The sequence below is a fragment of the Culex pipiens genome, chromosome 2 (genome assembly GCF_016801865.2).
Source record: "Culex pipiens pallens isolate TS chromosome 2, TS_CPP_V2, whole genome shotgun sequence".
NCBI lineage: Eukaryota > Metazoa > Arthropoda > Insecta > Diptera > Culicidae > Culex > Culex pipiens.
Window position 1 is genome coordinate 34,108,915 of NC_068938.1, and position 24,523 is coordinate 34,133,437.

The window sequence follows — 24,523 nt, forward strand, 5'->3', positions numbered from 1 at the left end:
CCAAATGATTTATCAAACTCAAACAGAAATGAAAATAATCTCATAAAACACTGTAGAATTAATCGAGTGAATATCCTTGTTAAATTACTAACATAGGGTTAGAGATTTTTGACGATTTCGTGGACGGCGTTAAATTCATGAAATTTTTCAATTTTCTATAATCATTTTTTTCAAAATAATAACATAATAAATATTTTATCCATACAGACTATATAAGTCTTTTTTATTAGTTTACAATTAAAAAAGTTGATATGAATCATTTGAAGAATTGTTAAAAAATTTCAGCGTTTTTACTGCTATTTTATATGAAAGGTAAAGTTTTTATAAGAAATGTAAAGAATTTAGCTTTGTTTTATTCAAATTAAAATGAAAGGTATTTTTTGTCTTTGAAATCAACATTTAAAAATATTTCAGATTTTTCTGAGTCCTGTTTAATTTTAACGATATTTGATTATTTGGGTGGATGATTCCCGCGAAAGTTAAAAAATACTACTTTTGTTTTTCTTTTCATTTTGCATAAAATTAAAGATTTCATTCCAAATATATTGATTTTAATCTAAAATTTTGAATAGGGAGATGAAAACCTTGAAAATTATTTTTAACGTGCTAATTGTCGCTAAAAGTTCAAATTATTTCACTCATTTTAACTGAACAAGATTGTTTAATCTTGTTTTGATATGAAATAAAATAAAATAAAGCAAATCCGGGAAAACTTTTAAGGTTTATTAGTCGAATATTAAAAAAACAATTCAATTAATGAGAATACATGCCCTACATTCTGTTTCAAATACAAATTAGCCAAATGATTTCGATTGAATTACGATGTAAACCACAGCTGAAAGGAACTCCAAAAGTCTGTTTTGTTCCTAATTGGACGCACTGTAACTTGATTGTTTACAAATAAAACTAAATTGAATTGAAAAAAGTTGCCACTTTGTTTATGAACCATTTATAATGTGATTGGATTTTGGCATTTTTGTGAAAACATTGAGGAAATCAAGTCTTGTCACATTAAAAGGTAAAAAAAATTATAGCAACATTCAACTTGTATTTACCAAGGTTGTTAACGATATAATTATCGAGGTTCGATAACGATAGTTCTATCGTTATCGTCGTGACGAAAACGTTAATCTATCGTTATCGTTATTCCAATAATTCTATCGGTGATTATCAAAAAATATTTACTTAGAGGAAGCATGAAAATTAAACATAATTTGGTTGGTTTTAGTCAATTTTAAAAATATATTAAATATAAGTTATCGGCCGTTATCGTCGATAAAATTATCGGAATAACGATAACGATAGCGATAGAGTATCGTTATCGTCCCGACGATAACGATAACCATTAGCGTTATCGTTAGACGATAGTATTATCGACGATAATTCTTTCGATTAACAACCTTGGTATTTACGTATCCCATTAAATAAAATTTGATCCAATTTAAAAACGGCACACTGGCTGCATTCAAAAATGCTAAAAAATTATTATTGTAAAATGTGTAGTGTAAAGACAGGGCGCCATACATTAATCACCTAGGAGCCAAGGCCATCAAAGTCCATGTTGATAAAAAACACTACCTACAAAGTGAACTTTTAATTTTTCCCAAAAAAAATTGTTTATTTTTTGCTTTTTGCTTTTTGCTAATTGTTTTGACTTTTTTTCCTAGAAACTTTTTCAGTTTTCAGATATTAAAACATTATTTTAAGCTTTAACAAAAGAGATTTGTTTGCTTACTTTTTATTTCATCTAATTATTATTCAAAATGGTAAAACAATCCTAATGTTAGCTGTAATTTAAGGATGAAGTACTAGGATATATTTCCCATAGTCCGAAAACAAATTTCTTAAAATATTCAAGTAGATCATTTTTTCAAAAGCAAATCCTTTATATTTCTTTTGTAAGATAGACAAAAAGCTATGAGATACAATACTATTTTTTGTGTGAAAAATTATATTTTTTTGTTTCGGCAAAATATTGGAAACTTATAGGATTACTTTCAGTACTTATTTGAAATAAACAATATTTTAAATTATTTGAATATTTACAATGTAACTCTACCAAAAACAAAAAATCAACATTCATTTTTTTAAGAAAACACAAAAATCCAAGTTTCATGGGGGTCAATATCAAACAAAAATAGATACAACTGATTTAAACACAATCATTGAATATTTTTTAAACTCTTAGTGTTTTTTTTTATTTCTCTACAAAGATCTTCAAGTGTTGATCCTTGGGCAGAATAATTTGAGTTTATTGAAGTTACTCTTTATAAAAATATACCATAAAAATATTAGCACAAATGTGGACTGAACTATAGACCCCTCGAAATTTATAAAAAAATATCCCTAGCGTTATTTAAAATTGAAAGAAAAATAAATAAATTGAATTTAGTTTATTTTGTTGTTAAACCATTTTTTGTGTACATTTACTGAAGAGTACCTTTCAATAGCTGATTGATTCAAAGATGCGAACAGAGTTTGCGAGTTTTTAATGTATCGAGTAAATCAAACTGAAGGGAAAAAGTTATAAAATAAAATATAAACAGCAGAAAATAAGTTCCTAAAGCCTAAACATCCTAAATAATTTGTATTTTTATCTTTAAATTTAAATTTTACTCGAAAACTTATATGGATCTGATAAAACCAGTTTTTTTTGGGAAACTTTTAGGAGCCATGTTAAAAAAATTACAATGTTGTTTTCAAAACGAATTGAACATTGAATTCATAGGAAAGTGTGATCACCCCGAAATCCAAACAAAAGTCATTATGCCGATAAGAATTTATTCGCTGAACTTACAATAATCTCACCGTAGGATGACACCTTATCGCGCGCCGCGTAACTGCGCGTAGTCCGCACGTGTCCGCGCATAACCATAATATTATTGTGACCTCTCAAAATCGTACGTTTCGTTGATGAATCATGAAGCATGAGTGCAGTTGTGTATGTTAAAATGATTAAAGTTATATATTAAAGAAAATCACATTCCGCCCGTGCCGGCAGAGTTGGCAGTAAAGAAGAACTCCTTGCATGCACCCGCTTACAGCGCATTACCGGCCTTGACCGGGGTCTTCACGGCCGGCACGATATCGTTCAGCAGCAGCTGCTCGGACGAGTTGGACTCGCTCGTGTTCGGGTCACTCTCGGAGCTGTGGTAGTTCGGGTCCAGACGCTTCAGGATGTGGTTGGTCTCCTCGCTGGACGCACTGCTCGACTCGGACGAGAAGCGCGCGTTGCGGTTCAGTTGCTGAAACCGGGTTGAGAGGGTGGGGTTGAATATTGTTTAGGTTTGTGGGTTTAGGATTTTGGTTACCTGGATGAGCGTGCCCCGGACACTGCGGGCGTTGGCCTTCTGGAAGGCTGCCGCCAAGTCACGGTTGATCTGGTCCAACGGGGTGTTGCCGATGCGGATGTAGACCGGCACGTAGCCGTCCTTCTTCGGCAGATCCTGGTATTTGGCCGGAGCGCTTTCTGGAATTACAGAATCAAAACAGTTTTAAACGTGGTTCACGGAGAAGTTCAGTCGGTGGGGGGAAAACGTCAAGGAAACGCAGAGCAGCTAAGTTTTACGGCTCTGGTATGGCTTTATTGAAGTCTCTTTTGTTCGGTACAATGGGTGTTTTGAGTAACGAGTAAATGGGTGAACCGGACAGGGTAACTGGTAGAGTAGTTCCGGCTGTTCGGGCTCCCGAACTTTTAGACTTTGTTGGCCGCTGAAGCCGCTGCGGCAGCTTCTGCAGCTGCTCGCGCCTTTTCCGCCGCGACGGCCAGGGCAATGCGGTGCTCGTCTGAGGCGGACAGCGCCGATACCGATAACGAGGTCGAGTTGCTCGACGTGTTGTTTGGGGATTCGTCCCGCTGGAGAACCTGCAAATTTATTGAATTTAGTTGTTGAGCCGATGTAAAGCATTCAGGCGAGGTTAGAACCTGGGCAAGTTCGGCACGGCTGACGCGGTTCACCGGCTCGTGGAAGGCTGCGGCCAGCGCAGGGTTAATTCCAGCCAGAGGCTCGTCACCGTATCGGATGTACACCGGGATGTAGCCGTCGCGGGGCTCCAGAATCTGGTATTTTGGGGCGGCAGCTGAAAGTTGGTCAGAAAAGATTGGAAAGGTAAGGTTTACGAACTCCAAAGAGGTGTTGGAGTAAGGTAAAGGTGCTTACATCATGCTTCCAGGTGATCAAGAACACGGTGTGCGGTAGAACATGCAGAAGGTGGTGCTTGGATAGATACAGAAGTCTCACATTTGTGGAACACATGCTTCGGTGATTGTACAGAATAGTAAACATGCAGAAAGGTTTCGTGCAGGAACTGATGATTTTGTTTGTGCATGATATGGATGTGCAGATAGTGGTGTGATGTGAACATGCTATTTACAACAGCTATGATATGGTATGTTTATGACGATGATTTCAGAAACATTTAATGCTAGAACATGCAATGTGATAAATACATTAAAATCTAGGTGCAAGTCATTTGGTACATTACAAATATCACGGTAATATGTAAATAGATTGGCAACAATTGTCCATTTTTACTTGAATTATTGTAAAAGATATGGACATTTAGCTGATTGTTCAATGATATCATCATCAGCCACAAGGAGTCATTGTGTTGACCCTTGAATTTAATTTATAATACGGATTTTATGCTCAAAACCAAAGAATCACAAAAAAACCTTTAGATGAAGTCAATGCTCAAAAACATAAAAAGTTAGGCAAATGATTAATTGTCTGCGCAAAAATGATGAATGATTTCAGCTTCTCTTCAAAAACCTATGGTGGTAGCCGGCATCGATCTCCGATTGGAAGCCCCGATGACGTTCACCTTCTGGAGCTTCATGAATTCCGTACAATTTTATTACTTCATCATCGCATCTCGCGATAAAGTGGGCAAGAATCCCCGATACTCTGGAGGAAGAAGGGCGCAGATGGTGGTGGTGTCATCGTTGCGAATCAACCCCGTCCGTCTGGTGGGCTGGATATTAATAGCTCGGAGAGCAATGGCTAACGGATCTCCGCTGGCCGGTCGGCTTGATGCAAAGCAGTTTGATTTTACTGTCTCATTAGCCGCGCTAAACGCTGCGCGATCGATAGATAGTGATTACTGCCATCTTTTATAACGTCATAATTAGTGAAAACGGTACTTGCGCGCTCTGCTCGTTCAAGAGTTCAAGTTATGGTCGGATGGGATTTTTGTTTTATTACTGGCACGAGCTTCTGGAATGTGACTGAAAATTTCAAATTCCAGTCAAAAAGAGGCATATCTCACACCAAATTCCAAATACTTTCACTTTTTGCAAGCCTCGTTAATCCATTAGCTTCACCAAACTAGAAGCCAATCGCACCTGTACAGTTGATTAAATCTTCCCCGCGAAATGCATTCATCTGTGCTGCACACGAGGTTTCGTTTTCTGTTTAATTTTCCACCTGGCGCGGGTGGCGCCACCGCAGCTATGAACCGGTTGCCGGCCGGCCTGGACCAAATGTTTGCGCTCAGCTTGAGCAGTGTTTTATGTTTATTTTGATTTTGTTTTCCAGATGATTAAATCCGCTACCACGCCATTCGTTGATTAGCAGATGCGGAAATTTCTATAATTAATTTGAGTGCTGGAAGTGATATCTGTACTTATTTTTAATTAATCATCATCATTTGCTCATCACTTCCTGCCACAGCTACGGACAAAGCCCAAATTTGGTAGCTTCTCAGTTTCAGGTTCCAGTAATCGCCATCTCTGGAGATCCGATCCATCCGATGTAGCAACTTTTCGATACTTTAATGTATCGTATTACTGTGGGCGCGCGATTGGTTCCCATACGGGCTAATCTAGCCGAGTCATTCCATCTTCCCATCCCGATACAAATTTACCGATAGTCCGGCGCGATTCCGTCAGCACAGAGGTCAACTTGGCAAAAAAAGGCTACCGCCAACGTTCTTCCCGGATCGTCGAGAAGCTCATCATGTAAAAAAATAAACGACCCAGCTAATAACAGGTGAGCAGTTCTCTGTAAACTCTGTAACGAGTAATTTTTTAAATTTATTTCTATCTGCTGAAAAAAAAAACAAACGCCGCTTTCGATTTATTCACCTGAATGTGTTCGCACCAAGTTTGGTGCATTCTTTGTTCAGAGCAATTCTCTTGAACTTCAAAAACAACTTTTTTGGAATTCCGTCGTGAAACTACTTACTTTTCCTGTCATTCTTGAACGACGAAATAGCCTACTTTTCTGTACCAAAAATAACAGTATCGAATAGCAACACTTTTCAAAATAAATGCTGAAAAGTTCTACTTTTCAGCACTGAAATGGGTGCTGAAAAGTTGAACTTTTCAGCACTTGTTTCAAAAAGTAACACTTTTCAACATCGGTGAACCTCGTTGGATAAATGTACGACTCGTGCTGAAAAAATCCTCTTCTTCTTCCGCAATTCCGTCGTGAAACTACTCACTTTTCCTGTCATTCTTGAACGACGAAATAGCCTACTTTTCTGTACCAAAAATAACAGAATCGAATAGCAACACTTTTCAACATTTTTTGATTTAAACGATTTATTGACAAAATACATGAAAATTTGACTTAAAATTTCACTCAGTGTGTGTTTTTTGGAATTGCAAAAAATGTTGTATGGAACTCGTTGCAAAACTTGATTTTTTCAGCACTCTTCGTATTTATCCAACTCGGTGAACCTCATTGGATTAATGTACGACTCGTGCTGAAAAAATCCTCTTTTTGCAACTTGTTGCATAAACTACTATTCTCTGTTTATATTTTTTCCTAGACAAAGTAAGCCGTTTTGGGTATTACAATTTGAATGGCCCAGTTGGAATTTTGTAATAAAGCAATTCTCTAGGAAATCAGCCTTTCCAAAAAATACTTTTGGTATTTTTCAATCTGGCTAAAACTTTTTGGGTGCCTTTCGTATGCCCAAAGAAGCCGATTTGCATCATCAATTTGTCCATATTATTTTCATACGAATTTATCAGTTGTCCATACAAAAGTAATATGTGAAAATTCACAAATCTGTATCATTTGAAGGATTAGTTCGATCGATTTGATGTCTTAGTCAAAGATACAGATGAGGACTACCAAAAGCTGAGACAAATTTTTTTGTTGATTTTTGAATATTTTTCTTTTGTCCCTGAAAATTGATTTCAAAAAACAATATTTTTGTATTATTGAGGGGATATAAATAATATGTTTTATTTGTATATTTGAGGGGATATAAATAATATTTTTAGAAACTTACAGAAAGGAAAATAAACTTGAACCAAGTTACGATTATTTTGTTAAAATAGTTAGGCCGTTGCAAATATTTTTTGAAGTTTATGTCCCTCGACTCTCTAACATTGTGCATTCTTAAAAGTTCAAAATATTTTCAAACGAGTCCAAACATGTTGAATATGATTATCAATGCAGAAAAAATGCATTGAAGATTGTTCCCAGTTGATTAGACTTCTATTTCCATTGAAATTTTGATATTTTTTTGAAAACATATTTTTTTGCCCCCGGATTTTTCGGGCCAATTTTGAATGGGGGGAGGGGGGGGGGGGTTGTTTGATCTTGAATAAACGAGAGCACGCAATGTAAACAATAACAAACACGTTTTGTTTGGTTGACCATACTGTGTATTGCCCCAAAGTTTGGTTGAATTTGGTTGTTGGAAATCCCTTCGGCCAATTGTGACGCTTACATCAATTTTTAGACTGTGTCAAGATAGCACGACTAGATTGAAACTTCTTTCATAATGCACGGATCGTTTTTTTTTATATCTCAGGATCGAAATCTAATTTGGGGTATCTGTGAAGGTCAAAAGGTTAGCCATTGTGAGCTGCACAAAATGTTGTTCTTAAATGTACGTACGACAAGTAAGCACGAAGGCAACAATTTTTAAAAAAAATTAGAACAACTTTTTAGTCATATTTTTTTTCATCACGAAATTGTGATTTGTTGGAAATTATATTAAGAATTTATTTGCATGAATAATTATCCAGAGAATTGGTCAAGTGTATCCGTCTGACTAAAATATAAAAGTTTTTTTTTGACCCGATCATCAGTGAGGAAGAGCCCATCGAGCATGATGATTCACTCCGGAAACATGAGTGTTTGTATTCATAAGTCTTTGATCACTTTTTTTTTCTTCGAAGTGGCTTTAGTCCACGTTCTCATCTTATAGAAGCATCATCTTGGGCTGGTTGAAGCCAATTTGACTCGATCATTTTTTACGAATGATGTCTAGGGGATAGAGCGTATTGTGCAATGTTGAATTATTTATTCAGTGAAGTACGGATTTTTTTTGGTTCAATTCATTGAATTGAATTCTTTTCATTTCTTGTTGAAATTCAGAATTATTTTATTGGGCTTCATGTATGTTTTCAGCTTTCTGCATTATCATTCCCATTTATCAAAGTTCTGCACTCGATGATTCATTCGACTGTTGATATCAACACCGAAACACGTTTGTTATTATAACTATAGTATTTAAGGCTACCAACTGTACGGATTTTTTCCTTACCATACGGATTTTCGAACCTCTTCGCGGATTTTTAACAGGCCGGAATTTTTGTAGGGAATTTTACGCATAATACGGATTTGTACGGAATTTTAACAACTTTTTAATCATTGAATTGCTTTTGATTTGGTCGAAGCTTTTGTTAACTAGAAATTTTTATTTTTCTGTGAGTTTGATTTAAAAGGGAGAGTTTTCCGGGGTTTCCTCAATTCAAACTTGATTATCAATAATTCTAGAGTTTTTTTTAACTATTGTCTTTCATATGTTGATAGGAACTTTAAAAAAACTCTAGAATTGTTCTTTCAGAAATTCCTTACTAAATATATTTATCTATTTCCAAAGGCTTTCTTAAACTTGTGAAAACATATGAAAATTTGAATTAACAAATCTAGAGTTTTTTTCAAAGGTCCTATAAACTGTTGTGTTTCACATGTTATAGGACCTTTTCAATAAAAAACTCTAGAAAAGTGTTCGTGAAAACACTAAGTACGATATTATTCGTAGAAGCAAACTTGACATTTCGTAAACTTTTAAACGCTTAACAAAAAAAATCGAAGAACATAATGATTTGATTTAAATCACGGTTTATTTTATGAATACTTTTAAACGTGCATGTCATAAGCACTCTGATAGCATTTTGTGAAATTTGTTTGCTGTAAAAACGACACAGTTTTATATGTTTAATTCTCAAATTTATTAAATTTAATTTATCTAAATAATTCATTGGCAGTTTTTGTTACACCATGGTGTCATATCGGCAAACTGTACGGATTTTTGCTCAGCAAGAGTTGGTAGCCTTAAGTATGATAAATGACCCCCCGGTGGTGCACCTGAAACCCAGCCTGCCGATGACAACCGGAGCTGCACACAGGTAGCCAAAACCGGTTCCCGGGGAGTATTCAGATATTGTTGTCACACCACGCGAGTCGAGGTTAATCTTTGAGGCGCAATTAGGTCCCCACGCCCTGACCACGTCCCGATAAGGCGGAAACAATTAAGGCACCCGATTTAAATTCAGCCCGTTCGGTGAATAATGCCCAAACTATTCCCGAGCTGTAGAAGTCGTTTCTACCCTACTAGTTCACATTAGATATGGCTGAGCTGGGTTCTTTTACGACTCGATCGAATCGCGATTTGATTGCAAAGTGTGAATGCAAATCGGTCCAGTTTGATTGGCGGGGGAGCCGCCGGCACGTTCTGGAACAGGTTCGTCGCCTATTGGCAATGCCGGTTCAATCATTGATGTGTCATAAAGCGGGACTAGTTCATGTTGGATGTGGGTTTCAAGTGGGAAAATCTTACCTGAAACTGCTCTAAACTAATAAGGAAAATTTGATCTCAAACTCATTCAAACAATTTTAATTAAGAACAATGAAATATTTTTTTCCGTGTCACCCCGGTGAAATTAAATTTGTAATCAGCGGGCGTCGCGATCACTCTGGCAACACTCGATGAAAGCTTAATTTCCAAGGCCGAAACGTCGACCAGTTATTGCGCGCTTTCGCGTAAATATGTTGGTCTTGGTCGAAGCCGGCAAACCCATTAGTCAACCGGTCACCCGGCTTAATTTCCCCGTTTTCGTTTGTACACATTCCTGTTGGCCAAGTAGCAGCGATAAATTAGCGACCATTGTTGTTGAAGCGAGCTTCCTGGTCAGATATTAGAGCAATAGCAAAAGATATTTCCTGGTTAACACTGCTTCGCCGACACAATTTATCAAAAGTTATTTTTTCGAGGTATCGGTAATACAAGAGATCAATAATGGCCATCATTAAAAAAGCGGATTGTACTAAATGGGATAGTAAAATGGAAGTGTGCTGTCTATTTGTTCTAATTTTAATAATATCAATTTAAAAGAACCTGCAATTGCTTTTAACATAGCTCACTTATGTCGTTAGTTAACAATTAATAGGAAAATTACCATATTATAAGCCACTTCATTACAGCATTCCTTTGTTCTTGCTACGTTCCGCAAGTGCTGCTATCTAGCCACCAGAAAGGTGGTACCATTCATGCAAGAACCTGTTTTAATTACATGTTCTTGGCTGCATTATCAACAACCGGATAATTTAATTACAACTTAAACGCGCTCGATGTGTACAGAGTCGGTGTCACCACACGGAACCTCCCCACTCTACGTAGATGTGCGCAATTAAGGAAAAGGTTTTGTACATGTGCTTCACAGTAACTTTCCTGTTAGACTCTGCTTTCTGTCGAGGCAAGTACGCCAGCTTAAGCCCGAGCTAGTCGCCAGGGATGTTCGCTCCAATTTACGTCAGAAGAAGCGCTTCTTCAATACACGGCAACAATGGTACCTTCAACTTTATCAAGTGGAAACATTACTCGTTCAGTGCTCCCATTTCCCGTGCTCGAACCCCGACTCGGACGGGTTGGAATTGCAATTTACTGTAAATATGTTGTTTGCTTTTTTTTTTGCTGACTCGGGAGATTGGGGTAAGGTGGGTCAACTTGGTTGCAATGTTATTTCTAGATCAAATTTTTAAAAGGTTCTATCTGCATAGGAAAGCCATGAATAGCCGGATAGGTTGTTTTGAAAATTTAATCTAGATTTTTTAAACGAGATATAATTAGACTGTTGATGAATGGAAATTATGAAGAACTTAGTTTAAATGAAATTTAAAAAAATAAAATAAAATAAAAACATCACAAAATTTCAAAATATTTTAACACTTCACATTGAAATCTTCTTTTTTCTCATTTTAATTGTTTGCAGGAATATTCAATAACTACCGAATTACATAATTTCCATTTATTCAATGTGGTAATATTCATCAGGAAATGATGACAGATTTTGTGTCATAAAAATAAGAATGATGAATTTTCATCAGTTTTTGATGAATATTCATCAGGTTCACATTATAACACATTTTTCAAGGAATATTACACAATAAAGAGGTAATATTCAACCAACCAAATTTTCAACCTTAAAGAATTCAACTTTTTTTTCTGTGTAGAGAATTTATTATTATAATATTTTCGGACTTAAAACTAAAAATTTACAGATATTAACAATTCCGTTAATTTTTTCCGTGCTTTTCATTACACAGAAAAAACAAGTTTAATTTTGGAATGTTAAAAATTTGGTAGGTTGAATATTACTTCATTTTTGAGTAATATTACATAAAAAATGTTTAAAAATGTGAACCAGATGAATATTCATCAAAAACTGATGAAAATTCATTATTTTCTGGGGTAATATTAATCATTTTTTTGTCACAAAATCTGTTACCATTTCCTGATGAATATTACCTTAATTTTTTTCTGTATACCTCAAAAATTGCCTCATATAGATAAAGTTTTTGAGGATTTAGCTTTTGTGAAAAAGTGAATCAAAACAAAATGCGAACAATTTTTAAAGGCTGAATCTTTTTTTTCGCAAACTGCAATTTTGCCTTAGACACTAAACCGATATTCCCAAAATACAGTTTTACGAATTTTCACTAACGATTTTCTGATGAACAGCAGAAAAAATATATCAAGACTTTTGTCGATGAACAAATAATGACAAAACAATGACAAAACAATGCAGTTTTCATTTCTGCTTTTTGGGAAGATTACTCTTTAGAAAAAAATGTGAGATATTTTTTTATTTTCATTTGATAACTTTTTGTCTTCCTCCAACAAATCAGGAGGCAAAAATAACCACTGCAAAAATTTAAAATTTTTGATGAAAAAAAAAACATAAAAATAGATTTGAAACCGTTTAGGATAAATTTTGTAACGTAGATTTATCCATTTTTAATACAAAAAAAAGTTTAATATTTACAAAATATATCGCAGTTAGAAAAAGACTTCACGAAAAAAATAATAATTATGAGTTCATTGTCATATTCTTAATTTGTGACAATGTGTAATAATATATAAACCATTTTGTGATAATTACAACTTTTATAAATTTGGTTGAAAATTGAAATTTTTTTTTCGAATTTCTTGCTCTTCTCTCGAACATGATCAGAGCTGAAAGATATAAAACTTTTAATCAAATTTGTTATCATTTAATTGGTTAAACTTAATTGAGTCGCTTCAAACCTTATTTACGTTATGTATTTCCTTTAGAATAGTTGACTCTTTTGTCGTCTGCGTTGAATATATCTCAAAATTGAGTTTTTCACTAAACTACTTCGCTTGGTTGATGATTAGGGTGGTTCACGATGAGGGTGTTTCATGAAACCCAACTTTCCAGCAATATTTTTAGGATTTTTTCTTCTGGAAATTTGTAAGTGTATTCAAATCCAAGCAACGTACAAAGCATTAATATTTTATCTCGCAATCTACGCCTTCTACGAATAATTTTGTCAATAGCATAAGAAATTAGAAGGAAACCAAAAAAGATTTTTTTCATCGTTGCGTTTCAGGGATAAGCGTTTTATAGAAAAGTAATATTTTGAACATTTTCAGAGCCCAAAAATAAGCAAACATTTCAAGTGTAAAGAAAAATAACGCTTAGGACATAATATTAAATTAAATAAAACGAAATAGTACTCTGGAAGTTCTTTGTAACATCACGTTTCTCTAAAATTAGGCCTGAATGGCAACGTTTAAAAAATTGATTTTTGAGGGTTTGCTCCGATACTATTGAACAAAAAAAAATAGTCGTAGAAAACATAGATTGCGAGATAAAATTTTAATCCTTCCTAATCTTCCTTGGGATATATTAGGACACTGGGCCAAATATTAGGAAAATTTTCCCATTGATACTCGGAGGTGAAATTTGTATGTGAAAAATCCAAAAAAAAAATGCAAACCCATTTTTTTTTGTCTGCAGTGCGCTACATATTTCCATAAAAATAACCCCAAAAGTTGAATTTTTATTCGAAATTGAATGCTTTCCAAGTTTGTCTAACATGTCAAAGCTGTTAAATTTTGATCCTGAAAGTTTGTTTGGTTGAGTGAGATTGAATTTCAACACAAAACCTTTGAACTTTAGTTTTGGCTTTTATTTCTATGGAATTTACTCAAGTGAGATAAGAGACAGAATCTCTAATTTCGATTTTTTTTACAGTGGGTGCTGAATGAAATTCTGTAAGTTCCCCACTATCCCGTGCTAGTATCGGACGTTGAAGGAAAGCAAAACAACTGAGTACGAACATTCGCTTGGTCGAAATTCTGACCCACCACAAAAGCATAAGTACCTTCAAAAGAAGAGCAGTTGATTGTACAGTACACACATGCTGGGAGCCCGGGTGGCCCAGGGGAACAACTCGACAAAAAACAACAGTTTCTGGCTCCACTGATAGTCTTTGTATCGCTGCCCATTTCTCAGTTATTTCGATGCGCCCAGATTTTCGACGCGCTTCATGCGGGCTTAATATGTCGAAATTTAATGAATACTTGTGCGTTTTGTCTCAAATTGGCGCTTAGTGGATGCTCAACCCGGCCATCAATGGAAAAAATAACGTTTTGATGACGATGATAATGCCACAATGACCTCCACGTGCCTCGCGAGATTTTTGCAATCTCTTTGCGCAGAAAAACCGTTATGCTTTTGAAACGGTCGGACGACCACTCCGAGTCACGGAGGTCTTGTCTTTCCAGGAAGACTGGCATTTAGTTTTTTTTATTAACGCGCGGCAAATGGGGTGATAAACGCGCCGTTGAGTTCTGCGAATTAATTAGCGCCGAAAATTACTGCTAAATGTGCGGATGTTGGAGTTATTTGATGAGCAATTTTAGCAGCTTGTATTGCATGCGAATTTTTTAAAGAAGAAAAAAAAATAGTTCAGGAAAGCCGTACGCTAAAGGCAGCCAAGGTTTATTGAATATCTGGAAATAATTGAATAATGATTTTCCAGTTCTTTTGAGAAAATCATTGTTAAGCCAATCTTCCACGTCTCCCTCATTCCATTATCGTGAATCTGTTGACCTTCGCATATCGTAACAAATTTCCAGAGCTTCCAATACGAGCCCGCAAAATTGAAAGAGAAGATTTCAACAACAACAAAAACCCGGCAATACTTCAAAATAATGCTGGTGGCAGTCAATGATCGGACGCGAACAAGAAGCATCATCAATGCTCGCAAGCTCATCGATCCGCATAATTGCGTTATTCCACGTTACCTTTAGCACCTTTGGTCGACCTACAGCGCGCGCGCGTCTTCCTCTCTACCTCTGAATCCCTGGCTATAATCAACCGCGAACGGGCAACATTTCATGGCCGGTTGGTCACAGCTACCAACTCAACCTCCCTTCCCTCTACCGGTAAGGGGAGCAGGGCGAGGGGACAAGAAATAATTCAAATACTTCTCCGGTGAGCCATCACCAGAATCGATCGATGATGGTTCCATGGCTAAATGCTCAAAATCTCGTTGGTTAATTTATCAGGTTTAGTCACACAATTTGATTTGGTTTGGTACGCACTGAAACCAAAAATCAAAAACATTGTTGAAGAGGACTTTGTTTTTTAAGACATTGACCGAATTTGAATTATTTAAACAAATTACCAAAGCTGCACATAATTATTTTCTTAATTTTGTACAAATTGACGAGATTTTATTCTCCTGTTTAGATTATCGAACTTTTGATAAACGAATCTTATCGAGTCTTCCAATAATTGAGTCTAGTTTCTCATGATGAAAGGTTTGAATAAATATGTAGGCATTAAAAAAAATGTCAACATTTCCACCAGTTTTAAATCAAGGTAAGACTTTGGATGAGCAAAATCAGACAATTACTTTATTTATGCTCAAACGTAAAATTTGTATGAAAACTTCGAAAAATAATATTTAGAAAAACACACTTTTTGACTAATTAATCAAAACCTCAATCATGTAGCAAAACTTTAAACATTTTGGAAAGTTTTATAAAAACATTTGTCAATTTTTTAAACATTTTGCTCAGCTCCATTATATTTTAAATCGGACAATTATGCGTTTGTGGGCAGTAATTTTTTTTAAACCTCACCTATTTGTGTAAAAAAAAATATTGAAAGATACCTATCATATGTTGCCAAATGATAACAAATGCATAAAAATACTTTTATCCTGGGGTTTTTTTAAGTAATAAATGCATGACAATATTATTGTTTCTTTTTTTAATAAATTACATTATATCACATTTTATTTCTTGAAATCTTCATGTGTGTCCCGTCACATAGAGAAATGGCTGAAACACTGAAATTCCAACCTTTTCATTTCGCAGGAAGAGCTCATTTTTCATGTTTTATGATATTTCATCGAATGAATACTAATTATCGTTAAAATGAAAAAAAGAACAATGAAGTGTTACTTTTGTTCTTAGCTCGTTTCGTGGAAAATCGAGTTTTTTTTAAAAAGAAGCTGAACAATCGTTCAATGTAACAAAATTTGAGCAATTCTCCTTAAAATCAGCCGACTTTATGGAAAAACAAATTTTAAATTATCTGATTTGACTGAAACTTTGTGGAACGCCTCCCTATGACCAAAGAACCCGCTTTGCATCATTGGTTCGTTAAACATAAAAAATGGTTTGTAATTATTTGAAAATATAGTTTTTTTTTCAACTTATTTTTAATTTGTTTTTTTTTTTAATTAAAGGTGTTTGATTATTGAAAAATTGTGATCAAATATTTAAAGTGCAAAACAGAATCATTGGAAATATTTTTAAATATGAAATTTAATTTGTAATCGAAAAGCACTAACAATGTTTAAGCCATTGTAATATATTTTTTTCAAGTTTTCAGTCCCCTTTAAAAATTTCCCCCAAAAATCAACATTTTTTTACAAACCATGTACAATTGATTGTTGAATATTATAAATTGTTTTAAAATTTTGAAAGTTGTGTTTGAAATCTGCAATTTAGTTTTTTTTGTATTCAACCTTGATCAGAGTCAAGGGATATTTATCGGCATATCTGGAAAGTTTTTATTGAAAAAAAAAAATAAAATTATAAATTCTCTACAATTTTCACTTTAAAACATTGAACATGGGAAAGTTAGTTGCTGAGAAACGGGTTTGGCAAAAATTTTAACTGAGAAAAAATGAATTTTCTTTATGTTTTCCATCGAACCCGAATTGTTTTATTTAGTCTGGCAACTATCGTCAAATTTCAATGTTGAATAAATAAAATCTTTGTGAAATTTTTCGAATTTTCAATTGAAAATATTTTAAAATAAAAAAAAATGGAATTTTGCTTCCAGATGAAAAATTGTATTGTATTGTAGTGAAAATATATAAAGTCATGATTCGAAATCCAGACACTTAGAAGCATATCATTTTCGTTATAGCTGACAAAAAATCATGTAATAATTCGGAAATGAGGAAATATCATCAGAATGTAGTATAAACAGTCAGTTTTAAGAGAATGCATGCGAAATATGTCTTTTCTAACAATTTTTCGTCATAATTTTAAAACTAAAATGACTCGTTGTGCTTCGAATCCCGGACACATTTGCTTTGAATTCCAGACACTCGATTTTGCTTCTTTACCCTAGTAACATTTTAGGTTTTAAGTAGGCCATAAAAGCCTATTTAGGTCGTATGAGGGCTGTCAGAACCATGATAAAACCAGTAAGTTTAAAAATGTTACTAGGGTAGGTCTCAACTTAGCTGTTAACATCAAAACACTCGATATTTTTATAAAAATTTGCTAGTATTTAAGGAAATCATAACCATACATTTCTGCGTTGCCTTCCCGGTGCTTTAGACGCCTGTGAAATATTTCAGTGAAATGTTTCGCATTTTTGGTAAACTTTTAATTTTGGCATTAACTACAGCGTTCAAAAAAACTTTAAATGAAAGTTGATTTTAGAATTAATCAAATAACACAGTTTTGACATTCATAATGCGAACTTATATCCAAATAATTGATAAAACAAGATGAGATGTCCGTGTAAAACACTTTTTTGCTTTCTCTTTCAGAAAATATTTATTAAAAATAAAACGAGAATACGGCTTTCTCTCATACGTCTATTTTTGAAGTTATTTTATAAGGTAACTGTGGATGTTAGCATATGTATGATAAACCGAATCATACACTAAACCGTATCGCGTTCGTGGTTATCGTTAGTAAACTTTACAAATGTTTGTTTCATGTTTCCACCCAATTACACCATGTACACACATTCACATGCGGTTGCTGTTATTGAATACACTTAAACACACACACACAGAAACAGAAACACACACACAGACTCGAAATCATTACAATTTGCGGTGTGTTTGCAAAGTTCTATAATATCTGGATGCAATTTTAATTAACTCACTTCGACCGGATCGGATGATTTAGTGAGAAAGGAAACAGACAGACCGAGAGAGAAAACCCAAAGTGGTGAAAAAGAGACACAGATTAGCATGCAAAAATATCATAAAACCACGTTGAGTGATATGTACACAGCTTCACCATTTGCCCGCCAGGAGGGGGAGAGCGTTACCATCGCGTTATGGTTTCATGTTCCAGTGTGTAAAATGAGCCAAATTAAGGGGGAACGTACTTGGAGCTTGGAGTGTGAGAGAGAGTTCTTCTAACGCAGCAGCATACACGTTCACTTAACGTTAAAAAGGGAGAAGGGGGTCTTCACGAGGGGCAGAATGAGACGAGCTTCGCGGAAACCATTTAGGGGAAAAGTAGGATAAGTGGTATGGTTATTTCTCTATTTTACCCCGTTATGGTAGTCAATTAATAAAAACACTCTCCGCCACGCGGCGGCGGCACCGTTAATCTTTCCGGCTTGCCGGTGGAGGGCAAGGGGCAGGGGACACGGTCGCGGTGGCCGCATGCCGCGGATTGACACAATGATCGCCGCCGTTTATGACAATCTTTAAGAGTCTTTAATTTTATCGTTTTGCGCGCGGTGGGAGGTCTTAATTTGCGAATCGGGGATAGGCCGCGTGGAGAGGAAAGTTTTGTTACTAAGTTTGGCTCCTAGGGAATCATGCCCTGAAATGCCCGTCAAAGTGACTGATTTTGACACAATCGTCTAAACATACCGATGAATTTTTTTGGTAAGCTATAAGAAAAACTAAACCTTGTTTCTTTCTAAAACAGTTTATAATAGATTTTGTTTTGCAGATTTATTATCTATTTGAAGAATTGAAGAACTTTGAAATCATTGATTCTTAGCTCCAAAATTATTTTGAATGTTATACAAAAATAACTTAAAAAATGTTGCACATTTTTTATAAATCGTCTTCATATTCAAATACCTATAACAAATTTTTTGAAACAAATTCCGGTAGAAATAAGAGACAGTTTCAAATGATTATTTCAGGTTAACATATTTCATTTACAAAAAAGAAACCTCATAATCGCGCTTACAAATTTTATCATATGGAAACCAATATTAATTATACGTTATAGTTTCCTTTATATCCATCATTGACTTTGAAGAATCCCCTCCACCTTTTCCAAATAAAGGCCGTTGCAAATAATTTTAAAGTTTATGTTTTTTGATTTGAAAAAGTCGTGGACATAACCTTTAAAAAATATTTGCAATGACCTTACCAGATGACAAAAAATGCATATAATTGAAGGAAAAAATCAATAAAAAACAGTCAATTTTAGGAGAATGCATGTAAAATATGTCTTTTCAAACAATTTTTCATCAGAATTTGAAAATTAAAATGACTTGTTTTGCTTCGAATCCCGGACACTGATAAAAGCTGATTCGAAACCCGGACACTTTTGTTTCGAATTTCGGACATTCGATTTTGCTTATGAATCGCACAACTTTGGACTGAAATGTTAGTGAATCTTTAGGTCTCAAATGAAGTGTTAACATCAAAACAATCGATATTTTATATAAAAATTTGCCGAGCCACGTAGCCCAGTGGTAACGCTTCCGCCTCGTAAGCGGTAGATCGGGGTTCAAATCCCGGCTCGGACCAGCACAACTGGTGATCTTTTCCCTTCTGGAATCGATTGCTTAGTAAAGGGAAGGTAGTGTATCGTCACAAACTGGACCTTATCACGACTCCTTAGGGAGGCGACCTATGGAATGTTAACATTAACCTTAACATGTTAACATTAAGTTGAGAATGAAACTGCCACTGAATCCGCTTTGTAAATGCCGGCCCCGATACTCTTCAAGGGTGTTCCCCTCAGGAACTGGGAAAGATTTACTTACTTAGAATTTAAGGAAACCAAAACCATAAATTTCTGCTTTGCCTTCCCGGTGCTTCGTACGACAATGAAAAATTTCAGTGAAATGTTTCACATGTTTGGTAAACTTATAATTTTATTTAATTTTATTGTTTTGGCGTTACTACAGCGTTCTAATAAACTTTGCATGAAAGTTGATGTTAGAATTCATCAAATAACACAGTTTTGACATTCATAATGCGAACTTGTATCCAAATAATTGATAAAACAAGATGAGGTGTCCGGGTTTCGAAGCGTCCGGGATCTCGAATCATGTTAAGTGCTTGGTGGATATTTGACAGTTTAAATTCACCGCGGTTAACCAAAATCAAATTAACAATACAACTATGGTGTGAAAGGGATACACATCATGTTACATTTGTTAATAGGACCTAATAAAAAAGTATAGATATTACGTTCATTTCACTTTAAGGGGTTACATACATGGAAATTGGGAAAAATGTCTAGGGTTGCTAAGAGCACACACTTACACGTTTTTCAAATCAGTTTTCAGGGCATTGAAATTTTCATTTTCAATTATCATTTCATCTAGTCATTTGAAGATAAAAATATTGTTTTTTTTTTCATACAAAAAAAATGCAAATATTTGATATTTGATTACAAAAAAAAAACAAACTCGGGCTTCGTGAGAGTATTCACTCCAAATTTTAGCCAATGTGGTCCATCCAGAGATATTGGGGCTCCCGGTGTTTCGAGAAAATCGCTCAGAAAGTTTGACAGTTCGCTTTGCGCATGGTAAAATTTCTTGCTTTAATCGTCTATGGACCTTTCAGGAATGATTGGAAATCATCTTTTGAAAGGATTAAATAAATATTAGAAAACATGAAAATTTGAGATTTTCTCAATGTTACATAGATTTAGATTGAAAAAACTCAACAATGGAACCAATAAAAAAATTCACTGGCCTTTTGAAAACTTTTATTTACATTAGCCCCAATGTAATAATGTATATAGGTTTACTTATCCTGCGTTAGACTTAACTAGTTAAATGAAGCTTTTTTAGAGAATGTTATTCTGTCCCCAATTTATAACACTTGTATTTTCATTGCAGTTTAAGTTTTTTGCACATTTATTGCTTTTTAATATTTGGACGCACTTTTGAAGCTTAAGAAATTTCCTTCCCACTCTTTCATTTAACTTTAAAGGTTAACAAAAATCACATAGATCAGATAAAAACTGGAATGGATCATTTTCTTTGATTTATTATTTAAACTAACATTTGATTTCCAAAAACATGATAATTTGATTAAAAATAAGTCATGTGAATTCGCCACAAGTTTATTTATTTTCAAAACACTCACTGACAATTTTTGGTCACCTCACACTAGTACCGAATCTCAGTCCAAACTCTTTCCACGTTACCCGGTGTAATTATCACCTAGTCACACACGACCACTCTCTCACACACACACGATTTATGAACACTTTTTCTTCCTTTCTCATTCGTTTCGTCTTTCGCGCGCTAATTTGGCATGCTGTGCGAGGAAAAACTCTCTCTCCCTGCCTGTCGAAACTCCCAAGTCCAAAAACCTCCCAAAATCCCGGGGGCGTCGAACGCACACGCTAATAGACACACTTTCGCGCTCGCATAGTTAATCACGGCCAATTGGCCGGCTCTCCCCCGCGGTGACGTTCACAGGTTCCCCAAGGCGGTGGTGTGGTGCCGGCAAATAGTTGCTGTCACGAGGAGGGGGGTGGCCACTTACCGCTATTCTGGACCAGCACGGCGACGAACAAAACGGCAAAGATTAGGCACTTCATGATTTTGTTTTTGTTGCTGCTGTCGCTGGTAATTTCTTGGTTGATTTCTTCAAATAATTTCTTCGCAATCACACACACACAACACGAGCAATTTCCGCCAAAAATCACTTCCGGTGACGACGATGATGGTGACGAAGAAGAAGACGTTGAGGAAGGTGTTGATGGGTTCTGATGTTCCGATAGGGGGCGAAAGGGTCAACCCGTTGCGATGTGTGTACCTGGGCAAGATCCGTCCAATGTCACGTTCACGGCTCAATGATTGATCGGGCACTGATTGCAGCTGCCTTTAAATGATCTCTCTCGGCGTCGTCGTCGTCGTCGTTGAAGTCGCGATCGTGGTCGACAAGCCCAGCCGGCTGGTGGTACGCTGGTCTGGTAAGTTGTGTTGGATGGCTGCAGGGAGCGGGAATGAGTCAGTTCAGGCCGGGTTGAAGTCTCAGAATGAGTGTTCTGTGCCGAGCAGTGGTGTGGTTAGGGTGGCCGAACAGGATGGTCAGGTTTGCAAGTGGGTGGTGGGTTGTTTTAATCACAATGTGTTTATTTTCCTAATAGCCTCTAATTAAATATGTTAAATATCTCTCGGATTCGGATTTACTTGTATATTTTCATCAATATTATGGCAGAATTACATTCTTGGAACAATCAAAACTATTTGTTTTGCAAGAAGTTTTGTTTTTACTTTATGAAATTAATATTTAATCTTAGCCTTTGGCAGAAATATATTTTTAAATATTATTTTCTGATGTTCCAAATTCTTGTGTGGAGTCGATGGTTTGAAAACAGATAAAATTAAGCAGTCTCATAATTGTTATTATTCTGCGTTTTTTAAAATTAAAATCATTTCAACATTATAATCACTCAAAATAAACACATAAACTAACAGTTAATAATTGATGTTTACGTTTCTTAATATACTTAGTTCTTATAACTGGGGGAAACTAAGAAAAACTTTTCTATGTATATTCTCTACCAAATCTGATTTTCGAGAAACTGTGAAACTAACGGGAAACTTCAATCCCTGATCACGAGTCCGATGTCAAATTCTCGCTATTTGGTGCTGGAGCGGTGTTTCGAGCCTTCGCTTTTTTCAATTGAAATTTGATGGTTAAAAATAACTTTTTTTGCGTAATTTTCCTTAAATTTAGGTGTAAAAAATTTGAGATTAATAGACATTGATGAAACTTCATACATTTTTAAACAAAATCTTTTATGGAAGATAGTTTGATTAGCCAAAAGAAACTGAAATTGATGAAAACTAATCAAGATGAATCCAAAAATACAACTGAAGAAGTCAGGTTTGATGCAGAAAATACCTGAATTGGAAGCTTTACATAAAGCTCAATTAATTTTTTAGTTTAAATAATTGGCAGTAGAAAAATAAACATGTTTACGTCGGAATATTTTTTTTTCATAATTTTTGATGAATTGGTCAGATACGAAGGAAAATACCCTTAACCATAACAATCATAAAAAATCGATTATATTTAAATGCATATAAAAATTTATGGTAAACCTTTTAGTTAGTAAAATAGTACATTAAAATTAAGTATTTTAAAAATCAAGAATACATAAACATGTTTACATATTTGTTGTTTTTGCATTTTATTTAAATTGTTTTTGATTTCTGTAATTTTTTCTTTGAAAAAAAAAATATTGCGGCTTTAATTGAAAAATTACAAAAACACGAAATTTTAAAATGTAAATTTTCGTTATAAATTGAAAAAAAAACCCTTCTTGATAATCTCAGATTCGAAAAGCAAAATATCTTTGTTTGATAAAAAAATTAAAATAATTAAATAATGTGAACATGAATATTAAAAAAAATCATCAAATTAATATATTTTTCAAGGTAAATGAAGAAATGTTTTATTATCAGTAAAAATATAATAGCAATATCTGATAAGTGATAAGGCTAATGCAAACATTTTTCAAATGCTTTTTTTTAAATTAACAAGTTTTTTATTATGCATCTTAAACTAGTTCGATTTGTAATTAAAATTTTTCAAAAAATGTGAGAATTTATGAAAACTAAAATTTTAGTAATAAAAAATCATCGAAAATTGGCAAAAAATTTAAAAGATTTTTAAAGGGGAATGCATTTAAAATCGATTTTAACTGATTGCTCAATAATTTCCGTTAAAATTTTCAAGTTTTTTTTCTATTTTGAAAATATTTCACATTTTCTTATGTAATGAGAAAGAATTTTATTTAACAAAGGTGCAATAATATTCAAGGGAAACTTTTCACCACTCTGAAAAGCTCTACATTTTGATCAAATTATCAAATTATTTAAGGGTTTCTCCTTCAAAACAACTCTGCATAAGTTGGTTGCACTATTTTTGAAGGGTTTGAAGGATTTTGGTTCTTAATCAAATGTGTCAATATGTGTATATTTCTAAGTCTCCTGGTTGATGTCAATTGATAAATGATGACTAATTTTTTTTTGTATAAAAAGGAAAAATGTTTATCAACAAATTTTGCAAAAATATTGTAAACTAAGCATAATTTGTAGTGTCGAACGCAAAATCATGACAATCATGATCAATGTGATCATTCGCCACCGGCCACCCTATCATCCACCACGCACGTCACTGACGTTCGGTTCATGTACCTAGGAGAAGCTACAGCTCCAGGGTTTCGGCTCAGGTTCGCGAAAACGCGCGGATGAAGATCAGCACGCGGCGGAGAAGGGCCGCAAGAGAAAAGAACCTTCAACTGCTGCCTGCTGGCTGCTGATGCCGATACCAACTGAACGAGAAGATCACCGCTCTTGCTCTTACTCTCTCTCTCACTTTATGTTTTTGCACACTTGACCGCTCTTCTCCCCAAAAGGGAATCTCCTCGCAATTACAGGGTTATGCTACCGAACTATCGAACTAAACGCACAAATACACACACACACACATGAAGTCACACACGGTTGATCGTAACGAGAGTTCTTGGGTGGAGATTCGCGACGAGGTTCGCGTGTTTCGTGGGTTGTGTTCGCTGGATTGGAGGTCGTTCTGAGCTGGGGATCGGTCAGTCTTGTACTGAAGTCCGGTGCGGAAATCTCGGCAGTTTTATAAAGACATGTACACAAAATGTGTTGTCGGTTCGGACAAGAAGCTTGAACTAACAACATCGCGGCGGCCAAACCCGAGAAGATGCAAGCGAAAGGAGA

At 35.0% G+C, this 24,523-nt stretch overlaps 1 protein-coding gene across 2 annotated transcripts; it reads right to left on the bottom strand.

Annotated features, from left to right (window-relative positions):
- Nucleotides 1-2,764: 2,764 nt before the first annotated feature.
- LOC120429253 (uncharacterized) lies at nucleotides 2,765-24,317 on the bottom strand. Of its 2 annotated transcripts, none has more exons than XM_039594468.2 (4): nucleotides 23,972-24,317; nucleotides 21,306-21,753; nucleotides 3,312-3,469; nucleotides 2,765-3,245 (listed from the first exon to the last, which is right to left on the bottom strand). In XM_039594468.2, exons 2-4 carry the CDS (start codon nucleotides 21,358-21,360, stop codon nucleotides 3,039-3,041), a joined length of 420 nt encoding a protein of 139 aa, XP_039450402.1. In that variant the 5' UTR covers nucleotides 21,361-21,753; nucleotides 23,972-24,317; the 3' UTR covers nucleotides 2,765-3,038. The 2 variants fall into 2 exon arrangements, with proteins under 2 accessions (XP_039450402.1, XP_039450403.1); XM_039594469.2 differs by lacking the exons at nucleotides 2,765-3,245; nucleotides 3,312-3,469 and adding exons at nucleotides 3,559-3,865; nucleotides 3,926-4,080 and having other exon boundaries at nucleotides 23,972-24,213.
- Between the last annotated feature and the right edge of the window lie 206 nt (nucleotides 24,318-24,523).